We start from the raw sequence: 20,372 nt of genomic DNA, 5'->3' as shown, positions 1-20,372 counted from the left end.
ACCAAATCCCCCCAGGGATGCTATGCAAACAGATCCTTTGGGAGTTTCACTCCACCAGTCTACCAAAAACCTCCACACCCACACTTCTGGGATGGTCCCAGGCAAGACACCTGGCTACAAGGTGATTTATCAACCTGGCGGTTATGATCGAGGTTGGCCAAAGGCGTTTCAGCAGAACGGTTGATAAGGAGGTCAGATTGCATCAAGGAGAGGAGAAGGTGGGGCGTGGCTGAAGTCCAGATGGCAACATAAAAGCAAGTAAGGAAAAGGGCAGGAAGATTTAAGGAGAAAGAAGGTGGTGGTTTGAAACAAGGGAGAGACTTGCCCTGAGTCACACACTGAGGAGAAGGAGCCAGCAGAGCAGGGAGAGGTGACCCCAGACGCTGAGAGGAGGGTGGGCCTGAGGGAAACACATCGGGTGCAAGGCAAGCGGAGGACCCTCCGGCGGGTGAGCCCTGAGGAGACCCTGGGCTTCAGGGAGGCGCCTGGCTGCAGGAGTCCAAGTGCAAAGAAGGGGATGGAGACAGACGACAAGGACTCTGCTGGGAGCTTATTCCAGAGAGAACGAAGCTGTGGGCTGGGAAGTCCCAAGCCTGACAAGAACCAGTCGCCTCAGCCCTCATGCCCATAGCACATTCTTTCCAGGGACAGAGACATCACTTAGAGTCCCTCTCTGTGACTCAGTCCAGGTTTCTGTTTGGCCACTTAATTTTAGGAATAATGACAGCTGCTTCCAAGAGTCCATTTTCTTTCCTTCTCTCATAGTCATGCTATGCTTGGGACTCTGACGTGACAATCACTGAGTGTACAGCTCCGGCCTGCGGCCCGAGTTTCAGTGTAAAACTTCCTGGGGGAAAAGGAGAGTCCACTTTTAGAGGAGGTGCTTGTCCCTGTTTTGTTTAACTTACCACACAGAGAGGTCAGAACTGGCCCTAGAACAAAGGGAGCGTGGGCCCACAGGACATAGCAGCAGGTCTACAATGTGTCGTAACACTCAGGTGAATGTGAAGTAAGTGAGATATTACACCACTCAGACTCGCAAACAGTGACAACAGCTGGCATCTGGTCCCATCACTGCATGGCAAACTGATGGGGAAACAATGGAAACAGTGAGAGACTTTATTTTGGGGGGCTCCAAAATCACTGCAGATGGTGGTGACTGCAGCCATGAAATTAAAAGACGCTTGCTCCTTGGAAGAAAAGCTATAACCAACCTAGAGAGCATATTAAAAAGCAGAGACATTACTTTGCCAACAAAGGTCCATCTAGTCAAGGCTATGGTTTTTCCAGTGGTCACGTATGGATGTGAGAGTTGGACTGTGAAGAAGGCTGAGCGCCAAAGAATTGATGCTTTGAACTGTGGTGTTGGAGAAGACTCTTGAGAGTCCCTTGGACTGCAAGGAGATCCAACCAGTCCATCCTAAAGGAGATCAGTCCTGAATATTCATTGGAAGGACTGATGTTGAAGCTGAAACTCCAATACTTTGGCAACTTGATGTGAAGAGCCAACTCATTGGAAAAGACCCTGATGCTAGGAAAGATTGAAGGCAGGAGGAGAAGGGGTCGACAAGGATGAGATGGTTGGATGGCATCACCGACTCAACGGACATGAGTTTGAGTAAAGTTGCTGATGGACAGGGAGGCCTGGCATGCTGCAGTCCATGGGGTCACAAAGAGTCGGACACAACTGAGCGACTGAACTGAACACCATTCAGACTCACAAACAGTGACAACAAAGGGATCAAACAGAGAAAAAGACCCTCACTGGATCTGCAGTTTGAAATTAGGGTTTGTGCTGGAATTTGCCTCCATGCTAAACTGCTGTTCAAGGGTCACAAACTCAAAAGCTTATGGATGAAGAGCGGGTATCTGGAAGGCGTGAGCCAGCCGGGAGCCAGCTTCTGCTCCCTCCAAAGGACCACCACACCTCAGCCCCAGCTGCTGCCTCTCATGAAGGTGACCTGACTTTTCGGGGAGAGGCCGCAGGGCCAGATTCTTCTGTGCAATCTCCAGATGTTTGAAGGTGGGGGAGCAATTCCATTAAACAGTGACAACAAGCAGGGCAGGCAAGATGAGATGCAAAGTCACAATCTGAATTTCACTTCTAAATAGATTTCAGTCTATTCTGCGTCTTGAATGATTCTGTGTGTGTTTTTAGAAACCGTGTCTCTGAGAGACAATAAGTGAAGTGAAAGTGGCTCAGTCCTGACTCTTTGTGACCCCAAGGAGTATGCAGTCCACGGAATTCTCCAGGCCAGAATACTAGAGTGGGTAGCCCTTCCCTTCGCTGTTCTCTTCTCCAAGGGATCTTCCCAACCAGGGATCGAACCCAGGTCTACCTACATTGCAAGCAGATTCTTTACCGGCCGAGCCACAGGGGAAGGCCTGAGAGACAATAAGAACTGACTCTAAGAGGTGCCTGCCTGCCTGCTGGGGCTCCCTCCCTGGAGCTGGTCTGCACCTTTCAAGCTTCTCCAGAGAGTGAGCTGGCTCTGTTTTCTTCTCCAGAGCGGGTGCCCCTGAAAGGGCTGGACAATGACACCCCAGGATGTAGCTGTTCATGCTCCAAAGCTCTAGCCAGTGCATCGCTCCAAACTGAAATGACTTTCAGGGCTGGCCCTTTAAAAATCGAGCACGCCGCGGCGGCAAACTCCTCCTCCAGGGAGGTTCCTTTAAATGAGAGCCAGCTGGTCGGTCAGCCGCAGCTTTTACTTTCAAGCTCTACCTACAGTGGAGGTGTACCCCCCGGAGGGAGGCAGCATGGCTCAAGCGTTCGTCAACAGCAAGATCCAGCCTGGGAAGGTGGTCGTGTTCATCAAGCCCACCTGCCCCTACTGCAGAAAGACTCAGGAGCTTCTCAGCCAACTGCCCTTCAAACAAGGGCTTTTGGAATTTGTCGATATTACAGCCGCCGGTAACATCAGTGAGATTCAAGATTACTTGCAGCAGCTCACCGGAGCCAGAACGGTGAGCCTGGGGTCTCCTGCCCAAAGGCTGGGGGGGAGGGGGGAGGGAAGGCTCCCGGATGCCTTTGTCTGTGACTGAGGTGGCCCGTGCCTTCCTCGGGGACACCGCTAGGGCTTCGTCGCTCTGAGAGGGTGCGGGGGAGGGCGCCCGAGACAAGAGCTGCTTCCTTGAATAGGCAGCGGACCTCGGCCCACCGGACGGGGGTGCGCAGCTGACCCGCGCTGGGCGTCAAGGCGGGCGGGCCGGCGGGCAGCTGTGTCCCGGAATCGCCGCCGCCGAGAAGCGCTCTGCAGTCTTTGTTTTCAGCACTGACAGCCTGATCTTGCAGGGCTGGGCGGTGGAAGGAGGGGTGGAGGGGCCACGGGTGAGCCCTCTGTGTCTGCCGTTGAGCAAGAAGCCAGAGTACTCTTTCCTCTGGGTTCACAGGGCCCAGTGGCATTTGCTCTCCTTCAGTCTTTTTCTCTGGGTTCTCTTTAACCTTACATTTTCTCCTTCCGTATCTTATCTCATTCCTCCCACTGGAAAAAAAAAGTAATGACTTATTGTGGCTCCTTGACCTAAATGAGGGGATAGTTTCAGGCCTGTCGAGTTAGGGAGTTCTGGACGGGCTCTCACAGTGGCTTGCTGTGTGATCCTGGCAAGTCACCCCACCTGTGACCCTCAGGGTACCCCTTGGCTGCAACACCAGGCTGGAGGAGACCTCTATGGTCCCTTTTGCTTTGAGTAGACAGCGGGGGCCCCTGTCACCCTCTCTCCTCTGTATGAAAGGACTTCCTCTTCCTTAGCGCCCAGGGCTTCCGGTGCGATGGCTAACCAGCCAGGCTGCCAGATCAGCGCAGGTGCCGGGGTCGAAGCGTGGTGCCGAGTCAGGTCCCACCAGCTCCCTTTCAGGACACACATTCTAGGGTACAGAGTTTGCAGACGCACATGTCCTAGTTGAGGTTTAGTTTGGATTTGATGGTGTTTTTTCCTGGCTTCTCAAGGGGAAGCGTGGGAGGCCATTTCTCCCCACTGCTCCAACCAGAAGTCAGCATTCTGGTGCAGAGCGAGGCAAAACCCTACTGCTTCCAGGGACCCCCACTGGGAGCTGAGGACCCTTGGTCTTAGGAAGGTCCTGGAGTAGAGAACACAGTGGCGAGAGGGCCTCTTGTTGCTTGGCTGGACCACCAGCTAGTCAGGCTGCTTGGGGCCTAAGCAGCAAAGGGCAGTGTGGGCACAGCTGTGGCCCCTGATGTGAGGGATCCCTCGGGGAGGGCAGTTTACAGGTGGTGTACATTAGAATCACCTGTGGTGGTGGTTTAGTCTTTAAGTCGCGTCTGACCCTTGCAACCTCTATGGACTGTAGCCTGCCAGGCTCCTCTGTCCATGGGATTCTCTAGGCCAGAAGACTGGAGTGGGTTGCCATTCCCTTCTCCAGGGGATCTTCCCAACTCAGGACTCAAACCCAGGCCTCCTGCATTTCAGGCTGATTCTTTACCAACCATGTGTGCTACAAGGGAAGCCAGAATCACCTGGGGAACTTAAAAAAAAAAAAACACCTCCCAATGCCTCAGTCAGACCCCATGCCAATTAAATCCCAAGGAGAGGGGGCAGACAGGCATCAGTAGTTTTAAAGATCCCCAGGACACAAATACAAACATGGAGCTGTAAGAGGAGTAAGTGCTGGGGGTGAAATGTAGGCTTGCAATTTGCTATGATTACATCTTAAGTGTTCTCACCACACACACATGCAAATAGTAGCTGTGAGGTAATAGATATGTAAATTCACTTGACTGCAGTAATCATTTCACAGGGTATCTGTGTATCAAACCCTGACATTGTACACCTTAAACACACACAGATTTGTCAGTTACACCTCAAAAAATGTGGAAGTCAAAATAGAATGTATCTCCCATCAAAAAACCAAAAAAGTAATTCCAATTTGCAACAAAGTTTGGGACCCACATCTTTCAACTACAGCACCTATCACTCTAGCAGGAAAAACAAACCTCTTCACACAACCATTCAACAACAGCCCCCACCCCCCCACCCCCATTCACTGTAAAGCTAACACTTTCTTCTAGTGATCTTTCAAAGTTTGTTTTTGAATTTTTCAAGATACTTTTCACAGGTTCTTGAGTCCTGAATGCATTCCTCCAAGGGGAGAACAAATCCTTTAAGGATATATAACTTCATCATCCCTAGCGCTGAAGGTTTTCTATTCAAAGAGACTGGAAACCTTGAGAGCTGTCACTATCTTGCTATGCCTGTGGTGCTGTGCAAACAGCAGCAGCCCAGTGGGACTTGATTGATTGCTGAAACATAGGACTTCAATCAGGCCACCAAACTGGAGACACTGGTTTTGGTTTTGCTTTAGCCACAGCTCCTAGATCAGTGCTTTCACTTATGCTTCCTGAAAGTTCTTTCTTTATGTAAATCCAAGTTTCCTGACCTCTGTCATTCTCCTTCTCTCTGAAGGATGCCTTTGAACATTCCTCACAAGGCGGAACGTTGGGCAACAAATTTGCTTCATTTTTGTTTGTGTACAGATGTCTTTTTCCCCTTTGCTTTTGAAGGATAATTTTGCTGAATACAACAAATATTTTTGAGCACTTGCTGTCCTAGGCACTTTTCTGAACACTGGAAATACTGCCATGAACAGAGCAAATGAAAATTCCTGCCTTTGTGGAACTTACATTCTAGTAAATGCCATAAATAAAGTAGTGTGTTAGAAGGTGGTAAGTGATGTGTGATATGGAGAAGCCAGGTAGGAAAGGGCGGTAAGCAGTAGGCAGCAAGGTACAGTTTTAAATGGAGCTGGCAGGTTTTACAGATATCTAAAGGGACTGAGGGAGCAAGGCATGCAGGAGTGTAGGCGTAGGACATTCCAGGCAGTGGGAACAGCAAATGCTAAGGTCCTGGGGTAGAAGCCTGCCTGGCGAGAAGGCCTGTGTGGGTGGAGCATTGTGAGTTAGGAGCGGGTGTGGTCTGAGATCATGAGGAACAGGTCGGCCGTTCATGCCATCACATGCACACGGAGCGGGCATGTGATGGGAGATGAGATGCCGCTTGATTTTGAAAGGGTCACTCCAGTGGCTGTGGGGAAAGAGGCTGCAGGAAGGCCAGGATGAGGACCGAAGCTGGGGACCTCTGGAGATTATGGCAGCAGTTCTGGTGAGAAAGGAACCATACCAGGGAGCAGCCAAGGAAGTGCTGCAGAGGACTGGCAATCAGCTGAGTAGCAGCCTCTGAGCAACACAGGTGGCACTGCTGGTCAAGAACGCGCCTGCCAATGCAGGAGACATAAGAGACGTGGGTTCGAGCCCTGGGTCAGGAAGGTCTCCTAGAGAAGGAAATGGCAATCTACTCCAGTATTCTTGCCTGGAGAATCCCATGCACAGAGGAGCCTGGAAGGCTACAGTCCACGGGGTTGCACAGAGTTGGAAACGACTGAAGCGACTTAGTACAGAAAATAGAAGATGCCACCCCAGCTGAGGTTTGGGCTGGAGAAAGCTCCTGGAGGAGGGCTACAGAACTCCCAAGCTGGGTTTTCTGGTGGCAGTTCCCTACTTCTTTAATGTAACAGACTCAAGTTCCTCCGAAGAAGGGGGTGGGCCGGGAGGGGAGGCACAGAGCCCCAGCCTTCTCTTCCTTCTCAGCTGCATCAGCAGCTTCCTGTTCAGCCACCACAGCCTCCCACACCGTCCGGTGGGGCCTGCAAGTTCAGCTTCCTCTGAGAGCTGAAAACTGATGGGCTTTCAGTTCAGTTCAGTCGCTCTGTCGTGTCGGACTCTTTGTGACCCTATGAACTGCAGCACGCCAGGCCTTCCTGTCCATCACCAACTCCCAGAGTTTACCCAGACTCATGTCCATTGAGTTGGTGATGCCATCCAACCATCCCATCCTCTGCTGTCCCCTTCTCCCGCCTTCAATCTTTCCCAGCATCAGGGTCTTTTCAAATGAATCAGTTCTTCGTATCAGGTGGCCAAAGTATTGGAGTTTCAGCTTCAACATCAGTCCTTCCAATGAATATTCAGGACTGATCTCCTTTAGGATGGACTGGTTGGATCTCCTTGCAGTCCAAGGGACTCTCAAGAGTCTTCTCCAACACCACAGTTCAAAAGCATCAATTCTTTGGCGCTCAGCTTTCTTTATAGTCCAACTCTCACATCCGTACATGACCACTGGAAAAACCATAGCCTTGACTAGACGGACCTTTGTTGGATCTTTGATGGGCTTTACCATGGTCTTCACTGTTCCCTAGCTCAGAGGAGGGGGTGTTAGGGCAATGGGGTCTTCCAGCTCTCAGCTCTCAGAAGCAGCTTGTGTGCCAGAAGGCATGCACAGAACTCCGCCCTGGGGACAGCCCGGATGATCTGATCTGATTGTGTTTCAGGGCCTGCCTTTCGGGGGCTGGGGGCTGCCGTAGAGCTGGGGGTTTCCAAAGCCTCAGTTAGTTATCCCGGGAGGAAGGGACTGCTCTCAGCGCCAACCCGTGGTTTGCAAATATGCTCTGTGAGAGTCACCTGGGAACTTGTCAGAATGCACATTCTTGAGCCCCTGCCCAGATCTCCTGTATCATAAATGTTGGGTGGGGAGGAGTAAGAAATCTGTGTTTTAACAAGCCCACCACGGTTCGGATCGCATGGTTCAGATCTAAGAACTGCTGTCAAAGGGGAGGACTCCTTTCTCCTCAGGGGCTTCTCGCCAACTAACCAGACCCCGTGGTCTAAGGTGGAGATGGGGCAAGCAACAGGAGGAGTGACAGTCAGTTCTTTCTGAAAGTAACAAGTTCAAGAATGAACACATCCCTTCCATGGGGCTTCCCTGGCAGTCCAGTGGTTGGGACTTTCCTTTCATGCAGGGGGTGTGGGTTTGATGCCTGGTGGGGCACCTAAGATCCCACGTGCCTCCTGCCCAGAAAACCAAAACATAAAACAGAAGCGATATTGTGACAAATTCAAAAAAGACTTTAAAGATGGTTCACATCAAAAAAAAAAAAAAACTGAAAAGAATGAAAGCTTCCTTATTTGAAGCTCAGATGAGTTTTACTCCTTTAGGCAATGCTTTCCACAGAAGGAGCCCTGTGTTATAATTATTTAGAATTCCATTAGGATTCTTTACCACTGCAACTAACCACAGCCAACTGTTCCTGGAGAGACAGAAGCCAAACGGCCCCCAACAATCTGAGAGGTGCTTTATTTTCTCTAAAATAATGGCCAGGATCCAGGGGGGAAACTTTAGGTTTCTGAGCTCATCTTTCTGCAAATTCTTTCAGCTGGTTAAGATTAAAAAAAAAAAAAAAGGCGGCCTTGACGTCACTTCCACGTGCAAAGCTCCCACACGGCGTGCAGGGCAGGGGGTAGGTGGCCCCATGTGTGGCTGAGGAGGGCACCACCAGGCTTCCTCACTGGAACACCATCCTGTGTGCTCCTCCCACTCGGGACACAGGACGTAGCCAAGGCAATGTAGTGCAGGCTTCTTTCAACTGGGGGCCTTAATTTGTAAAGCCTACTTCTGCCCAGATCCCCTTCTTAATGGAAATATGGTAGGACTTATCTGAAATACTTCAGCCCTTTTTCTCAACTCTCTCCCTTAAAAAAAAAATTCATCTGAACATGCACCCCAGTGTTCATAGCAGCATTATTTACAATTTCCAAGATACAGAAGTCACCTAAGTGTGTCCATGAACAGATGAATGGATAAAGAGGGCAGGGTGTGTGTATGCACAGTGGAATACTTCTCAGTCAGGACAAAGAATGAAAGTTTGCCATTTGTAACAATATGGATGGACTCGGCCTTCTGCTGAGTGAAACAAGTCAGAGAAAGACAAGCACTGCATGATATCACTTATACGTGGAATCTGATAAAACCACCACAAACTCGTGAATATAACAAAAAAGAAACAAACTTACAGAGAATATAACAAAAAAGAAACAAACTTACAGAGAACAAACCAGTGGTTACTAGTGAGGAGAGAGGAGAGGCAATGCATGGGTAGGAGATTAAGAGGTCGAAACTATTATGTAAAAGTAAACTACAGGGATATAGTCTACAATATGGAGAGTATGCTGCTAAGTCGCTTCAGTTGTGTCCGACTCTGTGTGACGCCATGACGGCAGCCCATCAGGCTCCACCATCCCTGGGATTCTCCAGGCAAGAACACTGGAGTGGGTTGCCATTTCCTTCTCCAGTGCATGAAAGTGAAAAGTGGAAGTGAAGTCTCTCAGTTGTGTCCGACTCTTAGCGACCCCATCCATGGGATTTTCCAGGCAAGAGTACTGGAGTGGGGTGCCATTGCCTTCTCCGTGGAGAGTATAGCCTATTTCTATATAGTATAGGCTACAAGTATAGCCTACTATATAAAATATAGTATATTTTATAATAACTTTAAGTGGAATATAGTCTATAAAAATTGTGACTAACCATATTGTACACCTGAAACTTATATTGGATGTCAACTATACCTCAATAAAGAAATGCATCTGAGTAACTGTGGCTTCAGAGGAAAAGCAAAAGCTCTGAAAATATTCTTAACCTCTCCTGCCCCTTCTAGTATGTTCCTAGTGTTCTGGGAGAGGACCCGCTAGTTCCTGACCCCTCAGGGAGCCTGTTCTGGGCTGGCTTCTTCACTGCCAGTCAGCCTTTCTGCAACACCCTTGGCCTGGAACTTGTCTGAGCCACAGTGAAAGGACTTTCTCCTCCAAGAGCCCTCTGGAATCCTGGAATGCACCTTACCTAGCAGCAGGAACGGAGCCTGAGCTTGACTCGAGATGAATGTGCTCAGTGCAAAGAGCTGACTGTCAGTCTGACTGGCCCTGGAAGACCCACCCATGCCAGCTGTGAAACCAAAGCAGAGGCATGGCTTTGCTCCCAGAGCTGTGGCACTTCATCCCATGATGGGCCAGGCATTTCAAAGAAGGCGATTCTGACACCATCATCTCTTCCCTAGCTGAGGGCAGGGCTCACAAGAAAGAGACAACTCTCATAAACTGAGTCTAAAAATCAGGGACAGAACTGATGGAAATACTTGTCCAGCTGCACTGAAAAACAAACTCCTTCCTGGTTGCTGTGGTTCAGTTTAAGGGCTCACGTGTGGTCCCAGCTGCAGAGAAACCAGAATTCAATCAGGGTGGTCTGGCTGCAGCCAACCAAAACCCCTTCCTGGAAAGGTGTTCCTGCAGAGTGAAATTTTTAAATCATTTTGACAAGTTAGACAATCTCACACACACAGAACATTCCATTTGAAAAGCATCTTGGTTTAAAAGCACTCTTGAGTGAATTATGTTATGCATCTCATAAAGTTCTGACTTGAAAGAGTATACATGAGGACATTGTAAAGTGATTTGAAAAGCTTCAGACCATGCGGAACGTTCAGAGAACGATAAAAGCGTCTAACCTAACGACGCTCCCTCAATGTCCTGGCTCGTTTGCTTTCGTAGGTACCTCGGGTCTTCATCGGTCAAGAGTGCATAGGTGGATGCACAGATCTAGTAAATATGCACGAGAGAGGGGAACTGTTGACACGGCTAAAGCAAATGGGAGCTCTGCAATAATTACAGGTGAGTGACAGGTGGGACTCTGGGCCAGGAACACGGACAGATGGTGGGACTCTACCGCCGTGTTTTATTACAGTCGAGCAAGGCACCCAAGATAGGCAAACGGTGATCTGGGGAACTGTGATGTCGTGTATGAGTTTCCCTTTTACAAACGGATTAAGTGCATCAATGGGAGGAAAGCTTTTCCCTCAACCTTCATTTAACAAATATTAATTTAGCACTTACTATGGGCCAGACACTGTATGAGACATTGGAAATATAGATATGAACAAAAAGATAATAGGGAACTTATATTCTAGAGAGACAGACTGATCCAACACAAGTTAAATAATGCCTGAAACAAGTGAGTAATCTGATAGAGCATGGCAGAGGGGGAGGGAGCAAACGGAGCTAACGTGGTGAGGAAAGGCCTTTTTCAGAGGGGCTGGCTGAGCCAAGACCTGATTGACAAGGAGACAACCATCTAATGATGAAGCAGAAGAGCTTTTCAGGCAGAAGGAATAGAAAGTAGAAAGGTCCTGAGGTGACAACAAGTATGGAATATTCACGGAACCGAAAGCAAGCAAGAGCAGACTGAGTGAAGGGCAGTGAGAAGGGAAGGTATTAATAGTAGCAAATGTGGGCAGCGAGCGGCCAGAGCTCACAGGCCATGGGAAGCAGCCTGAAATCTCCTAAATGCAACGTGAAACCAAGGTAATTTTTGCTGTACCTATGTTCACCCTGAGAAGCCAATTCAATTCAACTGGCTTCCCAAATAACAAGCCAAAGTTTTCTAAAGTTGTAACCTAAAGGAGATCTTTGAATAGAAAACCACAGGGTCACAGATCCTTCGGAAAGGATGGGTTCCCCTCCCTGCAGCTCTTGTTGGAGCAAGATGGCTTCGAACCAGGCCAATTCCACTGACTCATCCGTGGAAAGACTGTTTTTTTAAGTTAAAGGAGAAACTTAGGGTGTTCCAATTAAAATGTTCTTTGAAGGGTATTTATTGCCCACTAATTAATAATTAACCCCTGAGCAATGAGTACACAGAGTTTGCAGGGATCACTCAGAAAAGCCACAGGAGTGAAAGCACAGGGCCTGAAAAGCCCAGGCGATCCCTTTCAAAGCAAACAGTTTTACAAATCTTGAATTACAGTTCTACAACTTTATCCCAGCAAGTAAACAGACCGTGTCTGTCTGGGTTAGCTTTCTGGCCTCACCCGACATGGTGCCAGATGTTTCCTATTCGATACATTTTTTTAACAATTCAGGCTTAGATTAAGAATGAAAGAAAACTTGTGCCTTTCCGGGGGAAGTGGGAAATGCCATCCCCCCGATGACCTCTAGGTTGGGGTGGGTGTTAGAGTCCCCCATATTCGCCAGATCTCTTTAGCTGCATTGTCCTTCAGCATATTATGCTCTTAGTATTCCACTGGCAACTTGCATTTCAAGACCATCTGTAACCAACTGTGTTTAAATGGCAAGAGTCAGTGTTCTGATAATGAAAGAGAAATGACGGGACCTGCTCTAAGAAGATCCAATTCTTTGTATTTTTTTTTTTTTCCCTAGCAGAGCAGACCCAGGCTGATATCCCCCCTTGGGGATAGGATGGCATTGCAGATAATGACAGCAGTTCCTGGAGGATGGACCTGGGGTGACTGTACCCAGTTACAGCAACCGTTTACTTAAAATTCTGAAATATTTTAACTGCAATAAATGGGGAAGGGAAGTCAACGGCTTCTTTTGACTCAGTATTAAAAATGGACCAACTTGCCCAAAATAACAGGTCTGACGGATGTCTCGGGTTTCTTGTGGATTGGCCCTTTGGGTTCCCAGGGACCATGACAAGATATGCTTAGGATTCACTCACTGACCCAAAAGATGATCCTTCTCTTTGGCACATGTTCTTACCAAGGGTCTCTTCTGAGCTGGGCTGCCTCTACCTCTAACGCCTGTATTTCTCAACCAAGTGTATCTCAGGCCCCCAAGCACGAAGCTAGAGTTGGTTTTCTGCTACTGCTTGGAAATTATTTTGTTGAGTTTGACTTCCTAGAATTTGTATTATGAAATCAACAGGCATTTTGAATGTGCTTTTTCAAAAGGTGTCTTCCCAGGCCACCATCTCCACCCCACCCCATCCCTTTCTGCTTTGAAAGTCACTGCTGTGAACCACTGCCCTGAACCCTGACAACTCACAGATTCACAGGAAATGTTCGACAGTTCTGTCTGTCTGTCTCTCAATCCGAGAGAAACCACATGAAAAGTTAAGCACAGTTGGTCTTCACTTTGTGCTACAGGGATCAGAGGTCTAAATGTAGGTGCGGTGATCATACGGCAACGCTGTTAGGTCAGACGGTGTCCAGGGAATCCTGGACAAGCATATATTGTTTAGATGACACACAGAAGGAACACACAAACATTTAAATGTTACGCAGAAAACCTGCATCCCCCTCCCGCAAAAAATGTCTGTGAAAACAGCCAAATTTGGGAAACACTGTTCTGGATGATTTTCTCTCTCCCCTTCTCCCCCCTCACTCTATGAGAACTTAAGAATTCCTTATTGTGAAGGATTCTAGAATTGCAAGAATGTTAATTTCTTTCTGTAGATGCAAGTATGAATGGTTAATTTCTTCTCTATTAAAGAAGTACTCATGGATCATACACTGATTTTTGCCCAATTCATCATTCTCAAGACTTTAAGGAGTGTCATCAATGCAAAATAAACCAATTTCAGGTGTTTTTTTTTTCACATCCATCCCCCCTGCCATTATAAATAAAGGCACATGCTATTGTCTTTCACTGAGTATACACTGTTGGTTTGATTTTGTAAATTTCATAATTTGCATATGTTCAGTCAGTTCAGTCGCTCAGTTGTGTCCGACTCTTTGTGACTCCATGAATCCCAGCATGCCAGGCCTCCCTGTCCATCACCAACTCCTGGAGTTCACTCAGACTCACGTCCATCGAGTCAGTGATGCCATCCAGCCATCTCATCCTCTGTCATCCCCTTCTCCTCCTGCCCCCAATCCCTCCCAGCATCAGATTCTTTTCCAATGAGTCAACTCTTCACATGAGGTGGCCAAAGTACTGGAGTTTCAGCTTTAGCATCATTCCTTCCAAAGAAATCCCAGGGCTGATCTCCTTCAGAATGGACTGGTTGGATCTCCTTGCAGTCCAAGGGACTCTCAAGAGTCTTCTCCAACACCACAGTTCAAAAGCATCAATTCTTCAGCGCTCAGCTTTCTTCACAGTCCAAATCTTACATCCATACATGACCACTGGAAAAACCATAGCCTTGACTAGATGGACCTTTGTTGGCAAAGTAATATCTCTGCTTTTGAATATGCTATCTAGGTTGGTCATAACTTTCCTTCCAAGGAGTAAGCGTCTTTTAATTTCATGGCTGCAGTCACCATCTGTAGTGATTTTGGAGCCCAGAAAACTAAAGTCTGACACTGTTTCCACTGTTTCCCCATCTATTTCCCATGAAGTGATGGGACCGGATGCCATGATCTTCGTTTTCTGAATGTTGAGCTTTAAGCCAACTTTTTCACTCTCCTCTTTCACCTTCATCAAGAGGCTTTTTAGTTCCTCTTCACTTTCTGCCATAAGGGTGGTGTCATCTGTATATCTGAGGTTATTGATATTTCTCCCAGCAATCTTGATTCCAGCTTGTGCTTCTTCCAGCCCAGTATTTCTCATGATGTACTCTGCATTTAAGTTAAATAAGCAGGGTGACAATATACAGCCTTGACGTACTCCTTTTCCTATTTGGAACCAGTCTGTTGTTCCATGTCCAGTTCTAACTGTTGCATCCTGACCTGCATATAGGTTTCTCAAGAGGCAGATCAGGTCATCTAGGTTACCTAGGTTCAATTCCTGGGCAGGGAACTAAGATCTCACTTCAAGCTACTGCTCACTGCTGCTTCTCTGAGAGCAATTCCGATGTGTTATGGTTGTACTTTGCAGAATATCTCTCAGCAACACATTTAACACATTTAAGAAACACCAACGTAGCTGGGTAAGGAAAGGGATATCAGGTGAAGGGCCCCAGGAGAAGATAAGCTGAACAGAGGCTCTGAGTCATAAACTGGCTTCTGTTTCCTGGGAGCTTGCCAGAGGGGTGGTCCCAAACGAGTCCTTGGAAACCCCAGGCACCCCGTGGTCGGGGATTATGTACAGGTACCAGGCATCTCCCAGAAATCTGTCATGGAAATGGGTGGTTCTGCATCTTCTGCATCCACGGGTCACCTCCAGCTTCCAGGAGCAGGCCCAAGCCCACACCTCCTCCACCAGCCAAGGGTGTGGCCTGGAGAACAGAAATGTCAGCACAAGACAAATTTCAGATAAGCATGTACTCAGGCTCATTTAAGCACTCTGTCCTCAAGTTAAAAAAAAAAAAGACAACAGCAGAAGCTCTCAACACGTGGACTTTTGGTGCTCCAGTCCGGACCGGTTGCCATCCAAGTCCGAACACCGCTCTCCTCCTGGGATCTCCCTTCACTGTCATCCTGGGATTCCACTGCTCTCCACCCAGAGCTGGATCTCCTGTTCCCTGTACCCCACAGATATCTGTCACAGCTAAACTGCTGTAACAAAATATCACGTTCCGACAGAAGCTTATTTTCCCTCCTAACAGTTCAGAGGCAGGCAGGTGACCTTGCCCTGTGAAGTCAGGATCAACCCGGGATGCACGCAGCACTTTTCTCACATCCCATTACCCAGAACTTAGTCTCCGGCCCCACTTAGCTGTGGGTGACACGAGGCAATGGTGTCCCTGCTGGGAAGCCCCTCGCCCAGCTAAAACTCAGGGACGTCTACACTCCAACAAAGTTAGGAGTTTAAGATTAACAGATACACTCTACTATGCATAAAAAACAACAAGGAACTACTGTATAGCAGAAGAAACTGAATGCTACATCTTAGAATAACCTAGAACAGAAAAGAATCTGAAAAAGAATACACATAATACACATATGTATGTATATAAACGAATCACTTTGCCGTACACTTGAAACTCACACAATGCTGTAAATCGACTAAACTTCAATGAAAAAGTTGTTCTGAATAAATAAATGCTAAAAAAAATTAAAGAAGGGAGAATGAATATGAAGGGAAATTACTGAATTGTATCTTTCTATTTTTCATAGTGAGAGAGACAATTCCTATGTAGTTTGATAAGTCCAGGGTCTCCAAGGAGGAGAAAGGGGTCTGGGGCTCTCGAGGAGGAGATGGGGGTCTGGAATTCTCAAGCAGGAGGAAAGGACAAACCTTTTTCCTTTAAGCCCAGAGGTGATGACTGCACAACGTAACAACTCATCTTGTTCAAGGATATGTTTTCTCTTCAAGTCTGTACCAATGATTACATGACAACAATGTATTCTGCTTGAGGACAACTTTCTCCTTCTTGAGAAGCTTCTGACTAATCCTGTCATCTTCAAATATATATTATGGGAGTGGGTCTGGTAAGACCCTTACAACCTTAAGACTTTTTTTCGATTTACTGTAATAACCAATGGAAAAAGTATATAGCTCCCTTTCTAAGACTAAGCAGTGGGGGGCACTCTCCATCCCCCTTCTGATGTCTATGTCAGAAGCTTTCTCTGTCCCTTTTTCACTTTAATAAAACTCTGCTACACAAAAGCTCTTGAGTGATCAAGCCTGGTTTCTGGTCCTGAAGCTAAAGCTTCTTTGGAGATCAAGAATTTGACATCGTTCATCATAAGCTATCTTTTTCATTTCGGAGGACCACATATCCTTCTTTGGCCTTAAGAAAGAGATGGGAAGTAAACTTTTTGAAGCCTTGCTTGTCTGAAAGTGTTCTTGATTGAAATTCCCTGGTGGCTCCCATGATAAAGAATCTGCCTACAATGTAGGAGGAAAAAAGGCAAGTGAAGTCGCTCAGTCGTGTCTGACTCTTTGCGACCCCATGGACTGCAGCCCACCAGGCTCCTCCGTCCGTGGGATTTTCCAGGAAAGAGTTCTGGAGTGCGTTGCCATTTCCTTCTCCAGGGGATCTTCCTGACCCAGGGATCAAACCCAGGTCTCCCACATTGCAGGCAGATGCTTTACCGTCTGAGCTACCAGGGAAGCTCCAGTATGACCCGGGTTAATCCCTGGATCGGGAAGATCCACTGGAGAAGGAAAAGGCAACTCACTCCAGTGTTCTTGCCTGGAGAATCCACGGACAGAGGAGTCTGGTGGGCTACAGTCCAGGGGGTCGCAAAGAGTCGGAGACGACGGCAGCTAACACTTTCACTCACGGTTCACCTGGACGGAGCTTCTAGTTGGAAGTCGTCTCCTTCTGGGAGTCTACAGACACTGCTTATGGTCTTTTACTTCAGTGCTGCTGTTAAGAAGTCTGAAGCCATCCTGATTCTTGATCTTTTGTGGTTAACCCTGCTTGGTTTCCTTGTTTAACATTCTGGAAACTTGCAAAATCTTCCCTTTGAAATATCACGGTGATGTGTCTTGGGAGGGTCTCTTTTTGTACATTTTAGGGGCTACTTGGAGGTTTGAAGGGCCTTTGGAACTATTATTGAGCTATTTTATGGGTGCTTTCCTTCCCTCCATTTTCTTTCTGGAAAGGAACTTTCTGGAAATCCTAGCAATCGGATACTGGCTTTCCTAGACTTGTCCTCTAATTTCCGCTATATTTTCTCTCCTATTTTCTACTTTTGTTTTGAAGGACTTACTCATTTTTATCTCCTTATTTCCCTATCAAATTTTTCATTTCTGATAATGTTTTTAACTTTCAATAGCTCTTCAATACTGCCTGAGTGTTCCTTTTTTCCTTCTAGAATTATTTTTGCTTGTGAATGCCCAGTACTTGCTGAGTTTATTGAGAGTTCTAAAAATACTTTCACTGAATTTTTTTTCCAACTGTGATTTTTTTCCTTATTTCATAAAACTAGAATTTTTCCTTGTTCTCAGCTGTTTCCTTTTTAACTGTTTTTCTTATTCTTGTTCTCTGGATGCAGTCTTTTCTCTCGCATAGAATATTAATTCTAGTTAGGGCCTTTTAAAAAGTGGTCCTCCAATTCCAGCATTTTCTATGAGTTCCTATGTTCTGTTTCTGCTGAAACTGGAAGACCATCCAATGTTCTGCACTGAACATTTGTGACCGAGCTGTGTGTAAACACTTAAGTGTGAGGCCAAAACCAGGTTGGCAGGTTTGTTGCAGGAATTGGCCTTGTCAACTGGTAAGCTTCACCACAAGGCCTTTTAAATGTCACCTTCTCAGCAAGACCTCCCCATCACCCAATTTAAAATTTCACTTGGCATTCTCTATCCCACTTGTTTTTTCTATATGGCATTTATTACCTAACATGTCATATAATTTGGTTATTTTATTTACTGTCTGTCTTTACTGCTAGCCTGCAAGCCTTACTTGTGTCTAATTATTCGCTGCCGTATCTACAGCACTTAAAGACTGAGTGCATGTGGCAGGCACTTGATAAGTATCTGTTAGGTGGTTGAATGAATGAATGAGTGAATGAATGATGAGATGTAGGTCACCCAGCTGTCAGCTCCTGCGTGTTTCTCTTTTCAGCTGTTCAGTCTCTCCAGTTTCTCAGCTGGGGGGTGGGCCTTGCCAACAGGTTCCCACTGCCAAGCAGGGAAAAGGGATTTGGCAGCCCCCAATCAGTGTGCAGACTCTCACGTAATTGTCTATTTTCTGTCTGTTCCTTGCTGAGTAATTCTGAGTGATATGCAGGAAAAGAAAGAACTATGGCCCAAAAAGCATCAAGAAGTTGGCAGAAGGGGTTGGCAGAGGAAAACAAGAGTATCCAGCCAAAAAATCCACAGCCAAGGCTCTATAACTTTGGTTTCCTTTGAAAATCAAGTGATTCAATCTCCTATACCTGTCTCACTTTAATAACTGCCTTCAGTCTGCCCCTTCCAGCCTGGCTCCTGGACTGGGACGCCCAACAGCCATTCTTCCCAATTCAGGGTTGTCCAAAGATGGTCCTGATGGAGAAACAACAGCCAGGGGGAATCAGTGTGGCCCAGCTCACACTATTTATATCCCCAGTGGGTATGACTAGGCCATCATCATGGCATTTGGTTGTAAGAGAAAGCCACACTCCCTAATTCACTGTACCTGGGTCCTGGGAAATATTTTAAAGACTTGGCACTCCTGAGATATTTTAATTCAAATCTTTTTGTTACATTAATAGAGATTTTTTTTTTCTTATTAAGTACATTGGACATTTGAAGGGGCAGAATTTAATATTACTAATTTGTGGAAGAGAATTCTGGCCTGGTCCCTTTAAGCATAAGTGATATTTAAACATGGATCTATTTGTAGTTCCTGTCCCCAGGTGACTTGTCTGGCCAGCTGTGCAGCACTGACGAGGGGCAGCGGGCTGAAGGGGTAAAGGAGAGCCAGTGAAAGCAGAACTTTGTGTGATCCCTCTGAGACCTCACCTGGTGCAGCTGGGGTCTTATTCCTTGTGGCCCTTCCTGCTCCTTTGGGGTCTTCCTTCCCACCCGCTGGGCTGGAGCCTCTGCACCCTGCAGCTGAGCTATCTCAGGAGACAGCGGAGTAGCTGCTTCTGACTTTTCTCTCGTGTGCCTGTGAAACTTGGAATAGTCGGTGCAAAAACTACAAGTTGTCTTTAAGGTGGGATGGTGTGGATTCTGCACTGACTTTTCTGATGATTCTTCCAAGGCATCCCAAGGTCTGAGGCGGGACGATCTTGACTCCAATCTGCCCTGGGTTCTAACCCTGGTTAGACCACGGGGACCCAAGGACCCACTCTAGGAATGGAGGACTGACAACTCCAGGGAAGACCAAACTCGAGAGCTCAGCTGACCAGACTGGAGGCTGCCCCCAACACCTAGAACAAATCTCCGCGTGTGGTGAGAGTGGGTGTAACGCTGACTCTGAGCGCCCTTAGCTCACTGCCTGGAAGAGCCCAGTCACAAACACAGTCGCTGAATGACTGGAGAGCACCAGAGGGGCAGGGGAGGAAAGGATGGGTCTCAGGCTGCCTCCAGAAAGAGGAGAACGTGGATGGTCCCAGACGGATAACCCCCAGGTTAGCAGCGAGGAGCCCTGCTTCTCCTCTTCACCCAGGAAGCCTGAGGCAGGCAGCAATGTGCAACGTGGTTTCAGGCCACAGTTTTTTTTTTTAATAGTCTGATTCTATTCCTTTTTTATATGTATGTATACATTTTTTTTCATATTCTTTTCCGTTCTGGTTTTTTACAGGATATTGAATATAGTTCCCTGTGCTATTACACAATGGACCTTGCTATTTATCCACCCAATATATACATACAGGGTGCATCTGTTACGCCTAAGCTCCCAATCCGTCCCTCTCTCACCCCTTTTCTTGGTCCACTTTTGAGGCCAATTTACCCCAAACCCCTTGCATTCAGGTGCAGCCCCATGGCTGAAAACTGTTCATAACCTGAGAAATTCCCATCATCCAAATGAGGGATAGGTCAACAGATGCGAAGTGCTGCCTTACACATCTGGAGCTGGCAAGAGACAGAGCATCCCTCCTTTATAAGAATCTGTGGACTGGGGCATAAGCGTTTCTCACTAACAGGACGGTCTTTAGTAAAAGGACCCTTTTCTCCACTGATAATGTTTTGACTACAGGAGAGTGGACACTGCAGAACCTGGGGAAGGAGCTTGTGTTACTGAGAAGGTCAGAGAAGACACACAGGTGTTCTGATTTACCATGGAGATACATAAAGAGGTGCCATGGTGTGTTTCACTGCATATATATTTTCTAATATTTTAACAAAGATGAACAATGTTTTTACCCAGTTCAAAGGTTTTCTTGGTCTATTTCCTCAGATGCCAGCAGCAGGGATAAAATGTAAATTCATTTGAAGAATCAGTGCATGTACATACAATTATCTATTTAAAAC

General features: G+C 47.1%; 2 protein-coding genes across 3 annotated transcripts in view; one reads left to right on the top strand and one right to left on the bottom strand.

The window, feature by feature from the left end:
* The first annotated feature begins 2,678 nt into the window (after positions 1-2,678).
* On the top strand, positions 2,679-12,218 carry GLRX (glutaredoxin). 2 transcript variants are annotated; one of them, XM_070794055.1, is made up of 3 exons: positions 2,679-2,967; positions 10,389-10,508; positions 12,054-12,218. In XM_070794055.1, the coding sequence occupies exons 1-2, from the start codon at positions 2,761-2,763 to the stop codon at positions 10,500-10,502; spliced, it is 321 nt and encodes a 106-aa protein (XP_070650156.1). In that variant the 5' UTR covers positions 2,679-2,760; the 3' UTR covers positions 10,503-10,508; positions 12,054-12,218. The 2 variants fall into 2 exon arrangements, with proteins under 2 accessions (XP_070650156.1, XP_070650155.1); XM_070794054.1 differs by having other exon boundaries at positions 2,681-2,967; positions 12,057-12,218.
* Positions 12,219-12,832: 614 nt separating this feature from the next.
* Positions 12,833-20,372, bottom strand: part of RHOBTB3 (Rho related BTB domain containing 3) — an 86,599-nt gene continuing 79,059 nt past the window's right edge. Inside the window, exon 11 of the mRNA XM_070794045.1 lies at positions 12,833-14,793. Coding sequence (XP_070650146.1) covers positions 14,692-14,793 — 102 coding nt within the window. The 3' untranslated portion in view covers positions 12,833-14,691. The remainder of the gene's footprint in view (positions 14,794-20,372) is intronic.

The sequence above is a fragment of the Bos indicus genome, chromosome 7, assembly GCF_029378745.1.
Source record: "Bos indicus isolate NIAB-ARS_2022 breed Sahiwal x Tharparkar chromosome 7, NIAB-ARS_B.indTharparkar_mat_pri_1.0, whole genome shotgun sequence".
In the NCBI taxonomy this organism is placed as follows: domain Eukaryota; kingdom Metazoa; phylum Chordata; class Mammalia; order Artiodactyla; family Bovidae; genus Bos; species Bos indicus.
The sequence above is the reverse complement of the archived record's forward strand: the minus strand, read 5'-3'. Positions and strand labels throughout refer to the sequence as shown.

Excerpts from the sequence above, each read along its gene's own strand:
- GLRX (XM_070794055.1), top strand. The coding sequence starts at position 2,761 with ATGGCTCAAGCGTTCGTCAACAGCAAGATCCAGCCTGGGAAGGTGGTC. Across the intron at positions 2,968-10,388 it reads AGCTCACCGGAGCCAGAACG|GTACCTCGGGTCTTCATCGG; the intron begins GTGAGCCTGGGG and ends TTGCTTTCGTAG.